Raw genomic sequence first — 20,821 nt, forward strand, 5'->3', positions numbered from 1 at the left:
GTAGCACCTATGAAGGCCAACACTGTGGCACACGAGGGTGTCGGTGACCAGCACCACGCCCGACCCGCCTTTGTCTCCCCAGTGGCGATGTTTGCACGTCGCAGCAGGTACTCATTTGAGGCTCAGTCGACCTAGAGGAGAGCCTGGACCGATTCCGATCATCGTCACTGATGTTGGTGAACCGGTCATGGGCCTCCCCTAGGTCTACTCAGCCTGAAAAAAACGTTTCTGGTACGATGTGTAAACATCACCACTGGGGAGACAAAGGCGGCCGGGCGTGGTGTTGGCCACCCACCCCCTAGTGTGCTGTGCCGGCCTTCATAGGGGCCGTCCATAAATGACGTCACGCGATTTTTGACCCCACCTCCCTTCGTCACACGGCGTCACAAAAGTCAGACCCCCCCCTCAAATATGACGTCACAAAGCTCTGCCCCCCCCCCAAAAAAAATAAAACATGCCTCAAATGCTTTAAACTATTGTCATTGTAGTGCATATTTAATGTGGCGCTGCACTCTGATGTTGTAGGAGAAAACATTTATTAAAAAGTCTATTTAACTAAGTAGAACGTGTTGTTTATATTTATTTTATTTTGCGCATTTTGATGTGACGTCACATTTCTCACCCCCCCTACGTGTGTGACGTCATTTATGGACGGCCCCATAGGTGCTCGCTAACAGCACTTGCCCCAACAGTCTGTTAAGGCTACACGAGGGATCTGTGTCTTTGTGTGCGTGAGTCTGTGCGTTGTGCCCGTTCCTCTGCGCTGCTCATACTCCGTGCTCTCAGGACACACGACTCAGATCCAAAATCCTCACTGAGCTACCATCAACACCATACACACTCAGTGCTGGGTAGAGCGGTTGACTAAACGAGTGGTGGATGGAGTGCAGCAGCTCCATGGAGTCGGCGCGGTAAAACGACAGCAGCCCCGCCTCCCAGTGCAGGTGACACCCGACTTTCCGGGGAGGATCCCTCACCGGCAATTCGGTCACTACACCACCATGACGCACGTAGCAGCTGGTGGTATATTTACGTAAAACCCAGGATGAGTCGTTGTGTCCCAGCCAGCACTGTTTACCACCCCCTTTCCTTGCGTTCGTCCCGTACGCGACTCCAACCGCACAGCTCCCCGCACCCCCCACGTCCACCTCCCAGTAGTGCTGACCCGACGAGAAGCTCTCGGAGCACAGGGCTTGTGCACAGCTATCAAAGCGGTGTGGGTGATCGGGGCGACCCTGGGAGACATCGGTCCACGTAACCGTCCTGAGGTCCGAGGAAATCTGGAGTTTGTTGTAGGCCGAGTTTGGGTCCACAGTCGGTGAGCGTCCGTCTGCAGTAACGATAATCACAGTAGCCGTGTAACAACAGCACCACTATAACAACAGCACTCGTGCACTAACACGCACGTACACTACAATAGAGCTATTCATAATGAGCATTGTTATACAACGTTGTAATGCGTAGCTATCGGTGTGATGACATGTAACGGGCACTTTGTTAATCCGCTGCTGGATGAGGGCCTCCCTAAGCCGTGCGGGTCGCGGGGGATATTTGACCATACTTCACCACGCCGGTCACCGCGCGTTGGCGAAGGCAGGCGGCGCAGCTGGCGAGAGCACAGAAGTACCGTACCGCGGTGCGTTTGTCTGCCCCAACATCTACATTTTTTAAAATCAAGCTGCAGTTCAATAGATGTCTAGGGGTGATACGCGCTGGCAGTAGGGATCGTGGGGCAGCACGTGGTGATTGGCTGTGTAGTGATGACGCTCGCTGACAGTGATGGATCGTGTGGCAGCGCGTGGTGATTGGTTATGTGGTGCTGACACGCGCTGGAAAAAGGGATCGTGTGGCAGCGCGTGGTGATTGGTCAACTAGGGTGGGTGGTCACATCGCGGTCCGCATAGGCTCCGTCTTCTCGGGAGCGGAGGGCTATATAAGGCGGTGCGCGCGGGCGCTCGGGGAGTTGGTAACCAGTGAAGACGGAAGACAGAGGAGGAAGAGATAGGGCCCTGAGACACCTAGTCCCGCTGTCCTTGTAAGGGCCGGGACCCTGTGTGGCTCAGAGGCGGGACCTTGGGACCCGGAGCCGGACGTCCGTGTGAGGGCCGGCTGCGGGACCCAGTGGTCGTGGTCCATACCCAAGCTGGGGTGGGTCTGTAAGTTCCCCTGGAAGCTACGGGGCTGGAGAGCCCGTGTGTGTGTTGCCGGGTGGAACGTGTAGCGTGAGCTGTAGTGACCACACGTGTTATTGTGGCAAGGACAAGTGTTAATAAAGTGTGCTACTCGTCAAGTGGTCTCCCGCCGTAATTTACAATATTACAGATGTACAACATGTGATGCAGCATTACCACATGATACCATCAAAATTTGAACTGCTCTATCTATTATAATGCAAGGATGAGAACTTAACAGATATGAATTGCTTCCAACATGTATTTATTAAAATGTTTTAATTGAAAAAGAACAATTAAATATAGAACAATTGTCAAGATAAATAAATAAAGTTCTAATAATAAAAATATATAAACAATTCCAATAAGAAAGTAATAGGACTTTTCAATCGCAAAAAATCGCAGGCTTTGCGATTTGCTAATCGCATTGTTTCAAATTGCGACTTCGATTTGAAATCGATTCATCGTTCAGCCCCACTGTGCGGAAGTGCCCGTGGGAGGTAGTGGATCACAGCGGCGGCAGCGTGGATATCAACACCGCCGCAGCGTCTCTGTGTGTGTACAACAAACACAAACATCTCCCGTGTGTCACCTTTCACAGGCTGTAGAGGCAAGTGGTGTTGGTGAGCACCTGTGAAGGCCGGCACGGCACACGAGGTGGGTGTGATAGTGTAGTGATATACACTCGTGTGTGTGTGATAGTGTAGTGATGTACACTCGTGTGTGTGTGTGTGTGATAGTGTAGTGATGTACCCTCGTGTATGTGATGGTGTTGTGATGTACACTCGTGTGTGTGTGATAGTGTAGTGATGTACACTCGTGTGTGTGTGTGATAGTGTAGTGATGTACACTCGTGTGTGTGTGTGTGTGATAGTGTAGTGATGTACACTGGTGTGTTTATGTGATAGTGCAGTGATGTACACTCGTGTGTGTGTGTTAGTGTAGTGATGTACACTCGTGTGTGTGTGATAGTGTAGTGATGTACACTCGTGTGTGTGTGATAGTGTAGTGATGTACACTCGTCTGTGTGTGTGTGATAGTGTAGTGATTTACACTCGTGTGTGTGTACGTGATAGTGTAGTGATGTACACTCGTGTGTGCGTGATAGTGTAGTGATGTACACTCGTGTGTGTGTGATGGTGTAGTGATGTACACTCGTGTGTGTGTGTGATAGTGTAGTGATGTACACTCGTGTGTATGTGATGGTGTAGTGATGTACACACGTGTGTGTGTGTGATGGTGTAGTGATGTACACTCGTGTGTGTGTGATAGTGTAGTGATGTACACTCGTGTGTGTGTGTGTGATAGTGTAGTGATGTACACTCGTGTGTGTGATAGTGTAGTGATGTACACTCGTGTGTGTCTGTGATAGTGTAGTGATGTACACTCGTGTGTGTGTGTGTGTGATAGTGTAGTGATGTACACTCGTGTGTGTGTGTGTGTGATAGTGTAGTGATGTACACTCGTGTGTGCATTTATTTAAATTCATGTATGCATTTTAGTAATACGTTAAGTCTAATTCTTATTTTATACAACCCCATTAATGTATATTATGCCATATTAAATATAATGTCTTATACTCTAGAACGGATTATTTCCTTTTCCTTTATTTCTTATAGGAAAAACTCGTTTGGTATACGTCATTTTCGGTATAAGTCCTACCTTCTAAAACGAATTAACGACGCATACCGAGGTACCACTATAAACTGAACTGGTGGGCTTAAGGCCCCTGTATTTATACTACTTTTTTATTACTGGAAATTTCTTGAATGTTCTAGAAGTTACTACAAGTTACTACTCAGCACTGAATCTATCTGGAATTCCCATTGAAAATGTGTAAATTTCAAAATATCACTGTCCTGGTCACAAAAGCAAAGTTTGTGGGGAAGAATAGCCATTTTGTGTACATTTGAGGCATAAGCAATTATAAAATAACACTTAAAATTCTAACTTAGCAAATTTTGAAACGCGTAATCAACCAGGCTATACGTTAATTTTGTGTTAACCGACTCTCTGTGTTGTATTACATCACATTTCGATATTTTACTAGGTTATTTAATTTTCGTGTGCCTGTATCCTAATTTTCAGGCTTGCGCTCCAGTAACGCGTTTTCAGTTTACTTACAATAGAAGTACGTTGGCGCGCAGTCATTGATATGCGTGATTCTCTCCGCCCTCTCCCTCTCCCCGTCCCCACCCCCTCCTCTCTATATTTAAGGGACCGTCACAGAAACGACCCCTCTCTTTGTGCCGATTTGTGTCCTCTCTCTGTGTGCCGTTGTGATGTCTGTTTTTGTTGCTATTTCTTTTATGCCTGATGATGATTGCTTGTGTTGCAATCGAAACGTCGTAATATGTTATTTTATTTTAATTTATTATTTTATTTTTAGACGTGACTTAACCGAAAAAAACCAAAGAAAAATAACACTTACTGCCCCGGACATTTTTTTATTACACAGTGTAATGAATCCTAAGAATATCAGCCACAGCTTGTGTGTGTCAAAGACTCAGTGCCGTTGATGCTGAGAGCTTCAGACTTTAACACGGAACCCTATGAATCCTAACTGTCTGAGTCTGTATCACGCTGCCTCAAGCACTCATATTGAATCCTAAGAATATCAGCCATAGTGTCTCTGTGTAAAACACTCACACGCAGAATAGCAACAGCATCCTCACTCAATTATACACACGTCTAGGGTTAATAGAGCTCATGTAATACTCCTTTACACTCGTGTGTGTGTGTTGAATGTGAACGTAGCGGTATTGCAATACATGGGCAATAGCAATGTATCTGTTTGCACAGTGATACACGCGGTCAGCCACAACGATAGCCCAGTCTGGCTCTGTGAGCCACGGGTATTTACATAGAACCCCAATAATCCTTAAGGTGCCTTAGTATGGATATGAGCCTACATCATTAACAATGAATCCTACGCATCACTACGATGATTTAGTCTGGCTCGAGTCTGATGATGACATCCATTACAGAGAAGACTTATACTCGTAGTTTCATCTGCTACGATGGTTACTTTGGCCAACAGCATCCTTACTGGATAATACACGCATGTAATATCAATGGAGCTTATGTAATAGTGAAATACACTCGTGTGTGTGCTATATATTATTGTCTAATGAATACATTACAGTCGTAATGTTGATGTTTGCACATGCAGTGTAGTGATAGACAAGGTTGACCAATATTATGCCTTATTCTCGCTCTGTGAGCCTCAGCCATTAACTGGGGAACCTAAGAATACTAAAAATGCCTTAGTTTGACTCTCTGAGCATCAAGCTGTTGACATGAAGCATTACCAATCAACCCTAAGTGTATGTAATACAAAAGAGGTTTTTTGGGGTTAGATCGCGTAAATATATAAATGTGTCGTTAAACCTGCCACTACCCGACACAGACAACTAGTAAGGTTTGTCACGTAAACAGAACATGCCAATTCGTCACTAGTACAGCACTCCGGTGTGTTGGAGAGCCAAGCCACAACATTATTTCAATTTATATTGCTGTAGTTATAAAAGCCATTTCACCATATGAATTCTGCAGTCCGCCTTTGTGTCCGCAGTGCTGATGCTTACAGAACGTACCCGGTACTCGTTTAAGCCAAGGGTTCATCTGGCAGAGGCTCAGAATTGGTTCTGAATCCACTCACCATTGATGATAGCCATGGCCATGAATCACGTGTAGGCAACCATGTTTGTAGCTCAGTGCACAGAGCATCCCATCATCATTGCACATCCATACTCACTCTCGCTCATCTACACATACGCATACAAACAGACACAATTGCAAGACCCCCCGTATAGCCCAAACAGGCTGTAGGGGCAAGAATTGTTAGCGAGTGGCACTTTAAGGCCCGTATGGCACATGAGGGGGGTGGGTGGCCAGCACCACGTCAGGCCACCTTTGTCTCCCTAGTGGTGGTTTTAACACACTACACCAGGTAGTCATATGAGGCTGAGTCGACCTAGGGGAGGATCATGACCGGTTCAGAAAATCGTCACTGGTGTGGGATGTGAACAGGAATGGAATTTGTGTCGCTAGGTTCATATTGTAGCACGTTAATCACTATGCCACCGCTCCACAACATACACACAAGGCACAATTACACGCACAATAAGACACATGGAACTCACACATGAACGCCAGCAGGTTGACCACAGCTCCCTGCAGGGCACTGATCGTGGCGATTTCTTCTTCGCTGGGAGATGAGGGTGGATCTCCCTTTTGAGCGTCTCTCCTGTGAGACCAGAACCAGCAGTGACACACACAGCCCGTGTCTTACACAGCATCATCATTCACAGCATCATCACACACGGCAACATTGCGCACAGCATCACAGCACACAACCCTTGTCTTACACAGCATCATCTCACACAGCATCATGCCACACATCATCACACAACATAACACAACATCATCATACAGCATGATCATCATACATCATCATCACACAGCCCATATTCCACACAAGGCGTCACCCCGTGTGTTTATTTGTGCGAGTTCATGAATCCATACCGGTTTGTCTCTTTCAGGTGAACCTGCAGGAGTCAGACACAGGGGGCGCGAGTCAGTTCACCTCCAGCCACGTTAACCACACGGTGATTGGTAGACGCGATGAGCTGGGCTGCGCTCATCCATTCGCATATCCCAGTGTTGTTAGTTGTAATCAAGTCAAAGCCGTGGACTCGTTATGACTCAATTACTCTCATCAGCAAGGTGTGGCCTCTAAAATTGTTGCCACTTGGTGTCCGATATTATGGCAAGAGGTGTCTGTGGTACTTGACATCGAGTTGCAGTGATTGTGAACCAACATTCAAAATAATGATCCACTGCGAGAGTGAATTACAACCAGAGCGTTGCGTTACCAGAGTCCATAATTTAGCAGGGTGAACATTTGTTGAGACAGGCAATCTCGGGATTGGTTTCAACTTTCTAAGACTCCTAAGATGTCAGTGCTGAAATATAACTGCTTCTGGCTTTCCTGATGTTAAAAGCCATTCCGTTATCAGCATTACTAATGGTTGGTATACATTTGGTGGAAATTAATCATTTAAGTTTATTGTCAAGTGGCCTCAATCTTATGTACATTACAGGATGATGAGGTTACAATTTTTTATGCCAATGCCTGCATATATTACAAACCAATCAACTCAAGGGATTTGTGTGTTAATCGTAAATTTCTTCTTTTGAAATTCAGCGGTAGTTCATATTTTTATTACAATATACAAATCCAAGTTGGTGAACTTGACTCTACGCTTATTTTAGAACCCATGGGCTATATTTTGTATTGACAATGCACGTGGCGTTATATTGTTTTGTGTTGCAGCGCATGTGCCACGTTTACAAACAATGAACACGCGAACTGGGGCACTCGCCCTGGATCCCTGAGTGCTCTACCTGCAGGAAGGTGAGCGAGTCCCTCTCCTCCTGCAGAGCGCGCAGGCGCGTGGCTGCTGCCTGGAGCTCGCTGATCTCGCGCTCGTAATGAGCGATGGTCTCCTCGATCCGGGACAGCAGCTCGCGCCCCTTCACATCCACGCAATCCAGAGCTGCCCTCTCGTTCTCATCCAGCGTCACCCTGATGCGAGTGAACTCGCCTGAGATGCCAGCCTTGGTCTGGAGCATGGAATCCTGCAAAGGGCGTGTGATGGATTCTATAAATTCATATTCCATGCTGTTAAGACCAAAGTCACATTGTTTTCCAGTTTCTCGAAACCTATTTTCCCTGCTTCCACGTTACGTCTTTGGACTCACATCTCATTGAACAGGTCGATAACTTCAGGTATATATGTGCTATCTTGCCCTTCACATTTATCATATCGCCAGTAAGATTTAATACACGAAATCCTCTATAAATAAACACATTGTCTCACCTCGGCTCCATCTTGATATAGTCCAAGCCGCCATCGTCCCCATCTTTGACTCCTGTGAAATCTTCGACCGCCTAGTCTCTTGTTCCATTATACCACTTGGCTGCCCACTTTGACCTTGATGCCTCCATATCAACACATTATTGCAACCTCTGTATCACCTACAATTTATCCCCCCTGAATATGTTTAGAGACCACCACTGGGCTGTCTTCATCCTAAGATTCCTTTTAAACAAATCCGCCAAATATATAAGGACCTCCTAACTCCGCAAATTCCCAGTCGCAACCTCAAAAGTACCTCCATGTTCTCGCTAAAATTACCATATATTCAAACTAGGTTTGGCGATGCGTCCTTCCACGCTGCTGATACTACCCCACGTTACTGGAGTGTACTTGCCTCTCAGCCCAGGCTGGGCTCCCTCCCCAGCCTCCACCACGATTAGAGGGCTGCGTAATGATTGAGATATGAACCAGTGCTTGACTCTACCTTCACCAACCTGCACTGACCCACGCAACTAAGTATGGCCAACTAGCCTCAATGATCAACACGATGTTGCGGAACCTTCATCCAGAAGTGTATTGGTGAGGATCTGTAAATGATTTACAACAACAGATAAGCACACGACTCGCCTTCTTCATAGATGTATCTCTGCACATCACCAATAAAAGTATTGTGTACACAATCTATTGACCCCATTGCCTTTTGTGACTGCATTATTTATAATTACAGGCAGAACTCACTAAACGCTCAGTATGTTTCCTGAAGAAGTGAGCGCTTATCGAATCAGTGCTAAAAGGGGTCATACCGTTGTATATATGGGGATGTTTTCCCATCAGGGTTATTGCTTTCAGATGACCAATATATGAGGGCTTCATTGGGGTTTTGGTAAAAGCACCAATTATTAAGAGATAGTAAACATTATTATAGGATTTTTTTTTATTATAATAACCTCATTAAGTATGACGTACTGTGCATAACACTGTACTCCTACCATGGCAGCAGTGGGAGACGAAGGTGGAGGAGCTGCTGGGCTCCCAGTCCGGGGTCATTCTCAGAGAAGAGCTCCAGGACCTCCGTTATTTTAGCGGTAACTTTCAGTCTACATATCTCTGGTCAGGTTTATTTTAGATGGAACCTGGGACTTTATCCTGGTCGAGTTAGTTCTCACCTGGCTAACATAAAAAACTAAATCGATTGTTTTAAAAATGTAATACAAATCGTGATAATCGAATCACGGGGAGTGGGGTCTGGTTGGCTCAGTGTGTGTCGCTCTCATTGGCTGAGCGAATGATTGGGGGTTGGTACCTTTCCTCGGCCAGCACTGATGCGTGTTCTCACTCGTAAGTGCTTTATACGATGGGCTAAAGTACTGAACTATTTGTCTTTCGTAAACGTGACACATTTTTTACTATTTGGCCGTGTCGGGTGGTGGAGGGTTACGACACATTTATAAATAACGCGATCTAACCCAAAAATCTTTATAATGAATATTGGTCATGAAAGCCTACGTGTTAAACTGCTTTATATGATACTACCTGTACCCGGCAACACATTCACCGATCTAGCAGATCGTAATTAAACATTCACGTTTATTTAAACTTATGTTTTACATCAAAGATTTATCTAAGGACACAATTGTCAATTTCTGGGTTCTTTTCCGACACTACACAAAGTTAATCACATGATATGACTCTTGATGGAGCAAGATGTAATTGTCCCTGACTAAAAAATGGCTTAGGTAAGTAAAGGCATATTTTATCAAACATTTCACCTTGTTACTTATTGATTGTTATTGAAAAAGCCAATCGTATGGGGAATTGTTAGCATTTGAATCTGAATGGTAAATTTGTGTCTGATGGAATGAGTAGTATTCTTGGAATAAGTACCGTCTCTGAGGTTGCTCCACCGATCATTTTTGCTTTGATTATGCGTGTTTGTATTTGAGTCTTGTACCATTATGTAGTCCTCACAATGACATTAGATTTCTAAAAACCATGATGACGGCTCCTACTTTAAGTTTTAGTTCATGAGGAGGCATTCCAGTTGGAGTAACACTTTAATAATTATTCCGAAATACAAGTTTATCAGCAGTATCATCACACACAATAGTATCCATGCTTTTGAAAACCACTTCAGCTCCATTAATATAGCTGAGTACTTTATTGTTGAGATCAAGAGAGTCTCCATTTGTAACACTCAGTATTGCTCTTCCTTTAAGCTCTTATGGAGTGATCGTAGACAAGTCAATGTCATCGTTGCGCAAATGTATCGCCTGTTTTTCCATCAACAACGTTCAGGAGCCATTCCACAAATTCCTTTTTACTTTCCAGAGCTCGCATATTCTGTTGCAGCTTCAGTACCTGTAATTCTCCCCCAAAACGATGCTTCTTTATACAGCTTGCAACAGTAAGAGGCCGTGAACCACGTAAAGTAACCTGTAGGACTTGCCTTAAAATGGTTTACATTTTACAGTTCGATCACCCAATAATCTAAAAACCACCTGACACACGTGTGTGCTTCATTTCAGACTGTTAGTTTCGATTGGAATAGATTTCTGGTTTCTTGTTTGGCTTTAGATTGCAATTCAATGTTGCAGTTCTTTTCAAAGGGATTTTGGAGAATGAATGAGCAGATCAGCATCCAGCTAATAGTTTTGCTGGTATTCCTGTTGACACAACTGGTGTTGCTATATCTCCTCTAGTATGAAGTAGTGTTGAGTATACGAACGTGTTTCCCATTCCACCAGGACCATCCAAAAAAAACTTTTAGTGATATCATCTGAATCACCGTACACCACGTTTGATAACAATGTAACAATATTTTTGTTTCTGGGTAGTAAGTGTTATTTCCTAATTGCTTATACCTCAAAAGAACAGAAAATGGATATTATTCCCAACAAACTTTGCTTTTGTGACCAGGACATTGATATTTTGAAATTTACATATTTTCAATGAGAATTCCAGATATAGTCATTGCTGAGCAAACTTGTAGTAACTTCTAAAACATTCTAGAACTTTCCAGTAATAAAAAAGTAGTATAAATATAGGGGCCTTAAGCCCATCAGTTCAGTTTAGTTCCAGCTGCCAAAGTGGATACATATCTGCATTAGTCTGAGATGGCATCAAGATGCTGCAAGCATCCGGCAGACGCATTTTGCTATGTCTGCGGCAAATTTATCAAGATGAGCGAAAAAGTACTCTGTGGAAGAATCTGCTAAGATGTGTGAGGCCTACAAGGCATATTTCAGCATGCCTGTCGGGGATCAAGACAAACCCTGGGCACCTCATCTTACCTGCGAGCAATGCAAAAAAAAACTCTTGAAGGTAAGATGGACAATTGTTGTTCGGAATTTTATGTTATAAAATGTTAGAATTAAAAAAATTGTTAAAGTTTTTAATATAAAAATGTTTTACAATTTGCAATGTTATTGAAAAAATATATCACGTGAAAAATGTTGTGAGAATCTGTTACACATTAGTAATGAGTGAAATAAATGTTTGTAGGATGGTACAGAGGGTAAAAGAGAGCCAAGAAGTTTGCTATCCCAAAAATTTGGCGGGAACTCACATGACCACTCAAGCAACTACTACTTCTGCATGATGGACCTTTCCCAATGTCGGACTGGCAAGAATGCACCTGCTACACCTATCTGGACCTTCCTTCATCCATCGCCCCGGTGCCACACTGCCATGTGCTCCCCGTACCCCCTCCTAAGGAGAGAGAGCAGCCGTCTTTAGAAGAGAGCAGCAAGTCAGAGAGCGAGGAAGACATAGATCCAGATGACAATTTCAGAGGTGGAGCTGAGGAGAGAAACCCATACTACCCCAACCAAAAAGACCTCAACGACTTGATCAGAGATCTTTGTCTCACCAAGTCCAATGCCGATCTTTTGACGTCTAGGCTCAAGCAGTGGAACTTGTTGGATGAAAATGTGCAAGTCGCAGATCAGAGGAAGCATCACCAACCTTTTTGCAGCTTCTTCACCCGTCAAGATGGGCTCTGATTCTGCCACAATGTGGCCAGTCTGTTCAAGGCAATAGGAATTGCCTGTAACCAGAATGAGTGGCGCCTCTTCATTGACAGCTCATCCAGGAACCTCAAAGCCGTGCTGCTCCATAATGGTAACAAGTACCCGTCTCTTCCCCTGGCTCACTCGGTGCACCTTAAAGAGGATTTGAACAGCATCAATACCTTGCTGGATGCCTTGAAATATGATGAGTATGGCTGGGAGGTCATCGGATACTTCAAAGAGGTGGCATTCCTGATGGCTCTTCAAGGCCGTTTTACCAAGTTTCGCTGCTATCTTTGCCTTTGGGACAGCAGGGACACCAAGGCACACTACCACAGGTGAGACTGGCCACAGCGGACCGAGTTCTCTGTGGGAGCCACTGGTGGACCCACATAAGGTGCTGATGCCATCACTGCACATCAAATTGGGCATTATGAAGCAATTTGTCAGAGCTGTAGATAAGGATTCGGCAGTCTTCAAGTACCTCCAAGACTTTTTCCCTACGTTGTCTGAGGCAAAGGTCAAAGCTGGTGTCTTCGTCGGACCACAGATGAAGAAGATCCTGGAGTGCAATGAATTCCCCGAGAAGCTCACTAGTAAGTAGAAAGCGGCTTGGAACAGCTTTGTCGCAGTGGTTCGTGGCTTCCTGGGCAGTCACAAGGTCGAAAACTACGTGGAGCTGGTTGAGACTGGTGAAGAACTACTGCACAATGGGCTGTAGGATGTCCCTCAAAGTCCATATCCTTGATTCTCATCTTCATAAATTCAAGGAGCACATGGGACCGTACTCGGAGAAGCAAGGCGAGCGCTTACACCAGGATATACTGGACTTTGAACGCCGCTACCAAGGACAGAATAACGAGAACATGATGGGAGACTTCATTAGGGGGCCGATTCGTGAAAGCAATTTACAGTATAATCGTAAATCTCTAAAACCTACTCCTAAATATTTTGTGATAAATGTTGCATTACTTTAGTAGAAATACATATTAATTTTGAATCATATGTTGTTTTTTCTGACTTTATGTGAACATAAAGATTTGCCCGTTTTCTCATTGAAAATAGGTAAATTTCTACATATTATTGTCCTGGTCACAAAAGCAAAGTTTGTGGGGAATAATAGCCATTTTCTATTCTTTTTAAACATAAGCAATTACGAAATAACACTTACTACCCAGGAGCAAAAATTGTGTTACATAGTGTAATGTATCAACATCATGGCGCTGATCTTTGTTCAGTTTTTCTGCATTTAGAATCGATATGCCCTATTCTGCTGAAATGTCGAAGTATTCTTAATTCAGAGATACTGGCAGCATTCCGACTGAGGGCAGCTTTAATATTTGAAAATTTAGACCATACGCTTCTAATAGTTAATTGATTTCTGCAAGAGCATACAGTGGCACGGTTTCTTCTGAGTACTGTCTGATCAAGTTTTTCCTCAATTATTGTTTATGCCTTTCTCAAAGTTCCGATAGATTTTATGGTTCTCTAAAGCCACAAATTAACGCAAAAAATACTTTCAAATAGATTGTAATTCTTGTTTCACTTGCTTTATTAAGAGTGTCGTGCCACATCTTACCGTCCTTTAGACGGACATTGTTGACAGGCTCGTTGGAATGTGTCGTATTCTATTTCATTTACAGTTTTGAGATCTTGAAACCTTTCAGCTACAGCATCACGTGTTAGTAGCATGCACAAATAATAACGTTTACTATTTTGAATGCTTTACGATCGGCATCCTTCTCATGACACCATTTGCTACTCTCAAAAGTTGTTTCGATTGTCCAGTAGTTTTGTCTAAAGTATAACGTTTCTGTATTTCTATGTTGTCCATAGCTCTTGCTTCTGTATCTATTTGTTAAGTTTAAACCATGCTAGAAACATATTTTTTTCTCAGTTCTCGACATAAAGCTTCGTATTCACGACCTTAATGAAAGATTGCTTGTTCCTGACCTGGCATTTGAACAGCTAATCGTATAATTGAGTGATTTTCAGACATTGTGATCTCATTTAAATGCCATGTTGTTTCTTGAGCACTCAAATATCTTCCATCATAAAAGGTAAGTGTTTCTTCATGTTCAAGAACACCATTTGCTGACTCTTTTTGGAGTTTAACGGATTCAGTATCATGTTCTTTATATTCATACTTGTTTAGATATGTTTCACTTTAAACAGATGCACACTTCCACATTGATGTGCGCATTGGGTTTCTTTGAGAGCCACGGATTATGAGGAACTATCCATCGAGCATATTTTCCAATTTGAGCTGTTCCTTCTTTCGTCTGTATATCGGATATTCATTGAAGTTCTCTTTGGTTTGTTCAATAAACTATTTTTGGAACCCAATACAGCAAGTTCCTTCCTTCATGTAGGGCGATTTTGAATTAATATTTTCACAGGGTGCATGTGTAATGTAGCTCTCAGAGACACGGTCTTGTTCAGTTATATGTATATTTGTTATGAATAAAGTCTGCCGACTCACTGCAAACTTAACGAGTAACCGCGAGTGACTATATACACTTGGGTAACTTAGGTAACTCTATTCTGAGACAACATAACTCTAGCCTTCCAAGATTACAAGGTGCCCACTCCAGGATGATGAAGACGACCCGCTCGAAGGTGACGACGTCGGCGGCAGTTCCCCCACAACAGCAGCCCAGAGCCCCACTTAACACCGGCTTTTATCCCCCTCATGACCCGGCCACGCCCCTATTCCCGAACCCTCTCTCACCACACCTGGCCCTGTCTGTCTCTGCCCTTATTACAATTTACGACCGTTCGGTCCCGTGCTTTCACTCACGCGACCCTGTAAAATCTTGTCGCATCATTCATTATTAGCAACCACTTAGGTCCCACATTACTCTAACGTGACCCCATCTGTTCCTGTTACATTAAGCAGTAACCATGGCCACGGGCAGCTCTACTGCCCCTACATCACCCCGTACTGTCCTTACACATGTACCACACATTTAGTTACAATTTACAATAGTCTCGGGTTTATTTCTTTGTTAGGAAGTTTAGCACTCTCATATTTGTCGATATCATTGTTGGGTGTAAGCTTTGAGTTAGCATGAAGTGTGAGCAACATATGTGCACTTTTCGCGAATTATATAACATAGATGTAGTCGATTACAACACCAAATATATGTATTTTCAAAATGTCACCAAGTAACTCATGCTGTTTGATTTTCAAAACTCATACAATTATATCAGATTGATGTTCTGGTCTTTTAGTCGTAGACATTGCGTTTAGAATTTCAGACCAAGTATGGTTACATGTGAAGGTTACTAATAGGTCCGGCTTTCCAAATGTATGCACTATTTCCATTGTGTTCTGATAGTTTTGCTACATATATCTTGGACTTCCTTGAATTGTAGATGGGAAAATAATCATATGCCCTGCTCTTGAGGCCTGATCTTCAGCTCTCGCTTTTACAACATCCAACATTCCTCTATATTGTTCTATGCGTAACTCCTTTTGATTGTATCTTAGCTTGTTTAATCGTGCACCCTCTGTTTTAACGTATGCATCAACAACGTATGCTGGAAAAGTTTTCCACTCAAGTATAGCTTGTTGAATTCATTTCTGATAAATCACCTAAATTGATAATATTGCAGTTGTGTATCTCTTCTTCGTTTTGCTTTCTTCAAGGTGTTTCAATTCCCAATGCCAGCCACTTTCTCTGTATAGAAATAATATTGGATAAACTATCGGGTCACAGTTCCTATTCATAGGAGATATAGTTTTGCAAGTATCACCTTCCAAATAAATATAAATATCCTGTTCAACAAGAGGTTCACCATCATCTTCGACAAATTTAGCAGCAACTTCGGTCTTGGATGTAGGGGGGTTACGTCTTCATAGGTCTAGTTCAGGATATCCGATGAATACCGTTTTTACTTTCATAGTTGGATTGGTTTTAGTAATTTTATGAATTGTTTATAGTATTCGGCAAATAGATTCGGTATTCGTTAAATTTAGTCCAGTAGCATTGCAATTTCACTATAGCCTCTGTTTAATTCGTTATCTAATCGTTTTGCAGTTGCTTCTACTAAGTCAAAAATATATAACTGTCCATATCCTGTTTATTGTCGGTGTTGCGTATAATGGATACACCATATGATACATTTGACCGTGCATTCCCAAACAGTAAGGTCCAGGTCCAGGAGTTGCCTTCATTTTAGCTTCCATCGATGCAAAAGCTCCAGCAGAATTGCAGTCTCTGATATGATCTCAGTAATTTCGTGCTTCTGGTGTTACTTCTGTCAATAACTTTTTTTAATAGTTCATGTGCTTCTGTTAAAGGTTCCAGACAAAAATTTTACCATCACGACAGCACTTTGTCTATTTCTTTAATGCATTTAGTTCAATGGTCCAATATATTGCTTTACATAATGTTCATTCAATTGTTGTATTAACAATATTATGTTCCTCGACTTCTACACATATTTCTTGGTTGTTGGCATTGGGCACTTCACAATTTAATCTTCTCCTTTTGGCTTCCTTTCTCTCTCTATTTTAGTTTATTTGTCGGCTTTTTCTTCTGCTGTTTCGTTTCCTCTTTTTTTGTGCATGTAGATTTCGGTCAGTGTTTAATCATAAGTTTATTTCTTCTGATGTCTCATCTTCCTCTCCGCTATCTGTAATATTGTCGTCTACCTCGATCCATCACTATCACGTTATGAGTGCCCCACCATCTCATCTATCTATATTTAAAAGAGCATCATTGTCGGATCCATCTATGTATGTGTATTAAAGATAATAATTACGTTTAACTATTCAAAAATATACATCATGGATATTGCCTTCCTGGTATTTTGATGAGGTATGTAACAGTTGTAAAATGAATCCTTTTATAAAAATAAAATCTGAAATTATTCAAACCGTTGAAATTTTACACTGAAGATGGCGACACGAATATTGCTTAAATGTCATTATTCATTAAATACATCGTGGATATTTCATCCATAGTCTTCAGAGTTGAAACACCGTCTTAGGAGCCAAAGCAGACGATCCAGGAACCGGTCTTTGGAAGCGAGCTGAGATTTTGGAGTCATCCTTAGCCGTTTATATTTAGATAGATATGTTTTGATTTTCTATTTTTGTAAAAATGTTCTCCAGGCCCATGAGCGCTACAATGAATGAGTGTTCTATGGCGTCGTGCTAAGTTAGGTCTGCCTGTATTCATTCTGTACAAGAAAACTCTTGAGCTGTTTTGACATGCAGTCAGGCTTGCTTGAATCAATGCAGGTGAGCTGCCAGATGTTATAGATAAGGACCCTCTCTCTATGATATGGATCCAAGTTGGACGCAAATTTATGATACATAAACCAGTCTATTGTTGCCTCTACTGAATCAATGCTGACAACATTATGCACTCCCAGAAGACTGCGGAATCAATACTTTTGTAAAAATGCACTCTCACTTAGTGGGGCTGAAGGAATTTGTACATTTTTTATCATAATTTATACAGAGGCAGGTATATGATGGAGACCTATTATCTGCTTATTTGTTTTTGTTACTAATATTCTCCACAACATGGATATTTTATGGAAATTATTCATATCACCAGCTGACTGTATGCCCTGTTTTACAGAAGGATTTGTGTTACAATGAATACGTATGCATGCACCAACATAAACCGGCACATAGCAATATCGTAAAAGGCATTAAAGGTAGACGCAATTTTGTAATAATCCTTACCATTAAAATGTACGACTCCAAAAGAGTTAATCACTAATACATCACGACGCGTGCACATTACATTTAAAATGTTTGAAATAGTCATTGACTCTACGTTGTCTGCTTTTGAGTTGGGTGCGTGTCATGAGAGCAAAGGTGTTTTTCCAGCATCCCCTTTACTCTCTTGAAGTCGCGTCTCTTGTGTCTATTCTAGCATTTAACGCATATTTCCTATCATATTTAATGGTCATCTTCCCTCGTTTAATTTCTAGTTTCTAATTCAATATAGTCGTTGCTCCATACTCTGCTATTTTATCTCGGCCATTGCAAGTCATTCGAATTATGCTGCGAAGTGCTTTGCAGTCTCACGAGATAAGAACGCTTTTTTTTCTATAAACGTTTCATTTGTTTACAGTTCAAGCACACATTTCCATAAACAGGACCCTGCGGGGGGGCTGGTAGGAACGAATAACCAAAGAATATAAACATAATGTATTATTACACTTGTTTAGCCAGGAAAGCCTCACTGAGTCTAAAGGTTTTTGTAGGGTCCTGCCAAGTATTTTCAGTAGGGGGCGATGTTGCTACACCTAATCGGATGATACGAAGGGAAAGTTTGAGGCCTAGTTCTAGGCTTTAGGCCTAGCTGTAGGCTTTAGGCCGCTGTGAGTTAATTTTTAATTTAAATGTTTTAATTATTTATGTAAAAGCTTTAAATATAAATGTTTCTATTAAAAAAAACATCAGGGAATGTAACATTGTTAAACATTAACTCCCTTTCATACACGCAGGGGTACGATACGAAGGGAGAGTTTGAGGCCTAGTTCTAGGCTTTAGGCCTAGCTGTAGGCTTTAGGCCGCTGTGAGTTAAATTTTAATTTAAAAGTTTTAATTAAAAGCTATCTCAGGGAATTATAAGGGAATGTTACACTTGTTTAGCCAGGAAAACCTCATCAATTTAAATGTTTTAATTAAAAGCTATATGAGGGAATTATGAGGGAATGTTACACTTGTTTAGCCAGGAAAGCCTCACTGAGTCTAAAGGTTTGTGTAGGGTCATGCCAAGTGTTTGCAGTAAGGGAACATCGGACGGATGGACGGACGGACGATATCATCTATTGTATGCTGGTTCACTTCGTTCCTACCAGTAAAATCCAATATCCTGCACAGTTATTACACACTGACTCAAGACTAACAGTTTACTTTAGTCTACTGAGTGGGCCTCACAGTGAGGTCAACTCCACAAACACACACAGGGAGACTCCACGCAGGGTGGAGGTCACAGGGTCACAGAGTCCACGCGCGTTACCTGCACGTTCTTGCGAGCGGCCTTCATCTTTCCAACGGACGCCTCCGCCTTCTTCCTCTTCTCCTCCACCGCTCGTGTCTCCTCTCCGACTCCATTTTGTAAGAGACGAAGTCACCAGATGAGACTCCACTCCCTGAGCGTCCCCTCTCAGCCCCACTCGACACGGAGCTCTCCACAGTGATGGCTCTATAATTGCCACTAGAAGAGTGGTGAGGAAGTCTGCCTGGACTGACTGAATAAGACTAAACGGCAAGGGACCGTGGAGAGAGAATCAACACACGGTGATGTTCGTTGTATGATATGTTTTTATAAATCCCAGGTGACAGTTTTTATCAGTTAATGTAGAGGTATCAGAATCAGTATATGTATTTATATTGGAGGATTCAGATGAGCTATAAAGCTATTTTTCACATCTCCAGTAGGGGTAAGAACGTTACAACAAACTATACAAATACAAGATAGTAGTGCAAAGTGCAAGAAAGGTAAACAAATCACCCAATAACATACACATACAATTAAGCCATCCCCATCCTACCAGGCAAATCGCACCGAGGTATCAATTTATTTTTCAGAAGCGACATGGCCACAAATTATAACTCAACAAAGTGGCTTATCCTGTGGAAATGTATAACAGCCAAAAAATCTCAATGCGTGTTTTTTTTGCTGCACCTCAGTGGTTCTCACTGTCGGCATGCGGGCCTCACCTTCCGTGTCTGATGCTCGTCCTCCAGCGTGTCGACATCATGCCCTCTGTGTTCTCCAGCGATGGCACAGACTGTGCACACGAGGCTCACGTCCTGCTTGCAGTAGAACTTGAGCTCTTCGTTGTGCCTCTTGCACTTGCGTGCTTCAGGGTTCACATCTGGTGAAACCAGGACGTGATCATTAAACTTCTTCTTCTCCAGGTGAGGCGCTAGGTGCTCTGTGCAGAAGGATGTATCACACTTGAGGCAGGTCTTCACTGCAAGCGTCTTGCCTTCTGGGCAGTGGTCACAGAAAACAACAACACCACCAGCAGCAGCAGCCATGGTCTCAGTCACTCGCAGCTGCTCTATGAGGTTGGCGAGTGTCACGTTCCTGATCAGCTGGGGCCGTCGAGGGAAGGTCTTGCGGCACTGTGGGCAGCAGTAGGAGTCTGTCTCCTTCCAGGCGTCCTCCAGACACTGGAGGCAGAACGAGTGGCCGCAGCTCAGCGTAGAGGGGCAGTCAAACGTGTCTAGGCAGATGGAGCAGGTCAACTCACGGTCCACGTTTTCAGCAGGAGCTGCGCTCGCCATGACCCGAGGATGCACCCAGAATAGTTCCTCACTGTGCCTCAGAAAATATATTTCAACAAAAATACTTTGTGTTTATAATATCGTGAGATGTTGAATATAATTGACGCGTTGTTCTGTGCGCAGCTCACACAGCGGAGACGAACAAGGAAATGAACTTGACTTCACCTGCAGTTAAGTTATAAATACCTCGAGACACGCCCTGGAATGTTCCATACGGCGGCTGTGCTCACCTGTGTAGACGTGGCGTTACAGTCAAGCACTGTGTTAGCTAAAACTTATTTTGTGTTTAGTTTGTTGTCCTTCCCCCGCACTTCCGATTAGCACGGTTGGCTACGTACGGTGTGGAAGAAGTTCAACATACATAGCTTTGACCGGTCTCAAGTGATTTAATATTTGTACAAACAAAACCCAGCAGCAGCAGCAGCAGCAGCTAGACCCACTTCCCGTGATCCAATCGAGCTGACATTTTGCACACAGACTCGTTGTGCG

The 20,821-nt window shown here is 43.0% G+C and overlaps 1 protein-coding gene across 1 annotated transcript; it reads right to left on the bottom strand.

Annotated features, from left to right (window-relative positions):
• Positions 1–598: 598 nt before the first annotated feature.
• On the bottom strand, positions 599–20,461 carry LOC144733086 (E3 ubiquitin/ISG15 ligase TRIM25-like). The gene is made up of 6 exons (XM_078614825.1): positions 19,762–20,461; positions 19,056–19,153; positions 7,581–7,814; positions 6,699–6,721; positions 6,317–6,420; positions 599–1,330 (listed from the first exon to the last, which is right to left on the bottom strand). The coding sequence occupies exons 1-6, from the start codon at positions 20,330–20,332 to the stop codon at positions 783–785; spliced, it is 1,578 nt and encodes a 525-aa protein (XP_078470951.1). The 5' UTR covers positions 20,333–20,461; the 3' UTR covers positions 599–782.
• Between the last annotated feature and the right edge of the window lie 360 nt (positions 20,462–20,821).

The sequence above is a fragment of the Lampetra planeri genome, chromosome 45, assembly GCF_965212315.1.
Source record: "Lampetra planeri chromosome 45, kcLamPlan1.2.h2, whole genome shotgun sequence".
In the NCBI taxonomy this organism is placed as follows: domain Eukaryota; kingdom Metazoa; phylum Chordata; class Hyperoartia; order Petromyzontiformes; family Petromyzontidae; genus Lampetra; species Lampetra planeri.

Coding starts and splice junctions, on each gene's coding strand:
- LOC144733086 (XM_078614825.1), bottom strand. CDS start 20,332: ATGGCGAGCGCAGCTCCTGCTGAAAACGTGGACCGTGAGTTGACCTGC. Junction 7,815..19,055: donor CCGCTCGCAAGAACGTGCAG/GTAACGCGCGTG, acceptor CGCCCTTTGCAG/GATTCCATGCTCCAGACCAA. Junction 6,421..6,698: donor CACCTGAAAGAGACAAACCG/GTATGGATTCAT, acceptor CTGGTCTCACAG/GAGAGACGCTCAAAAGGGAG.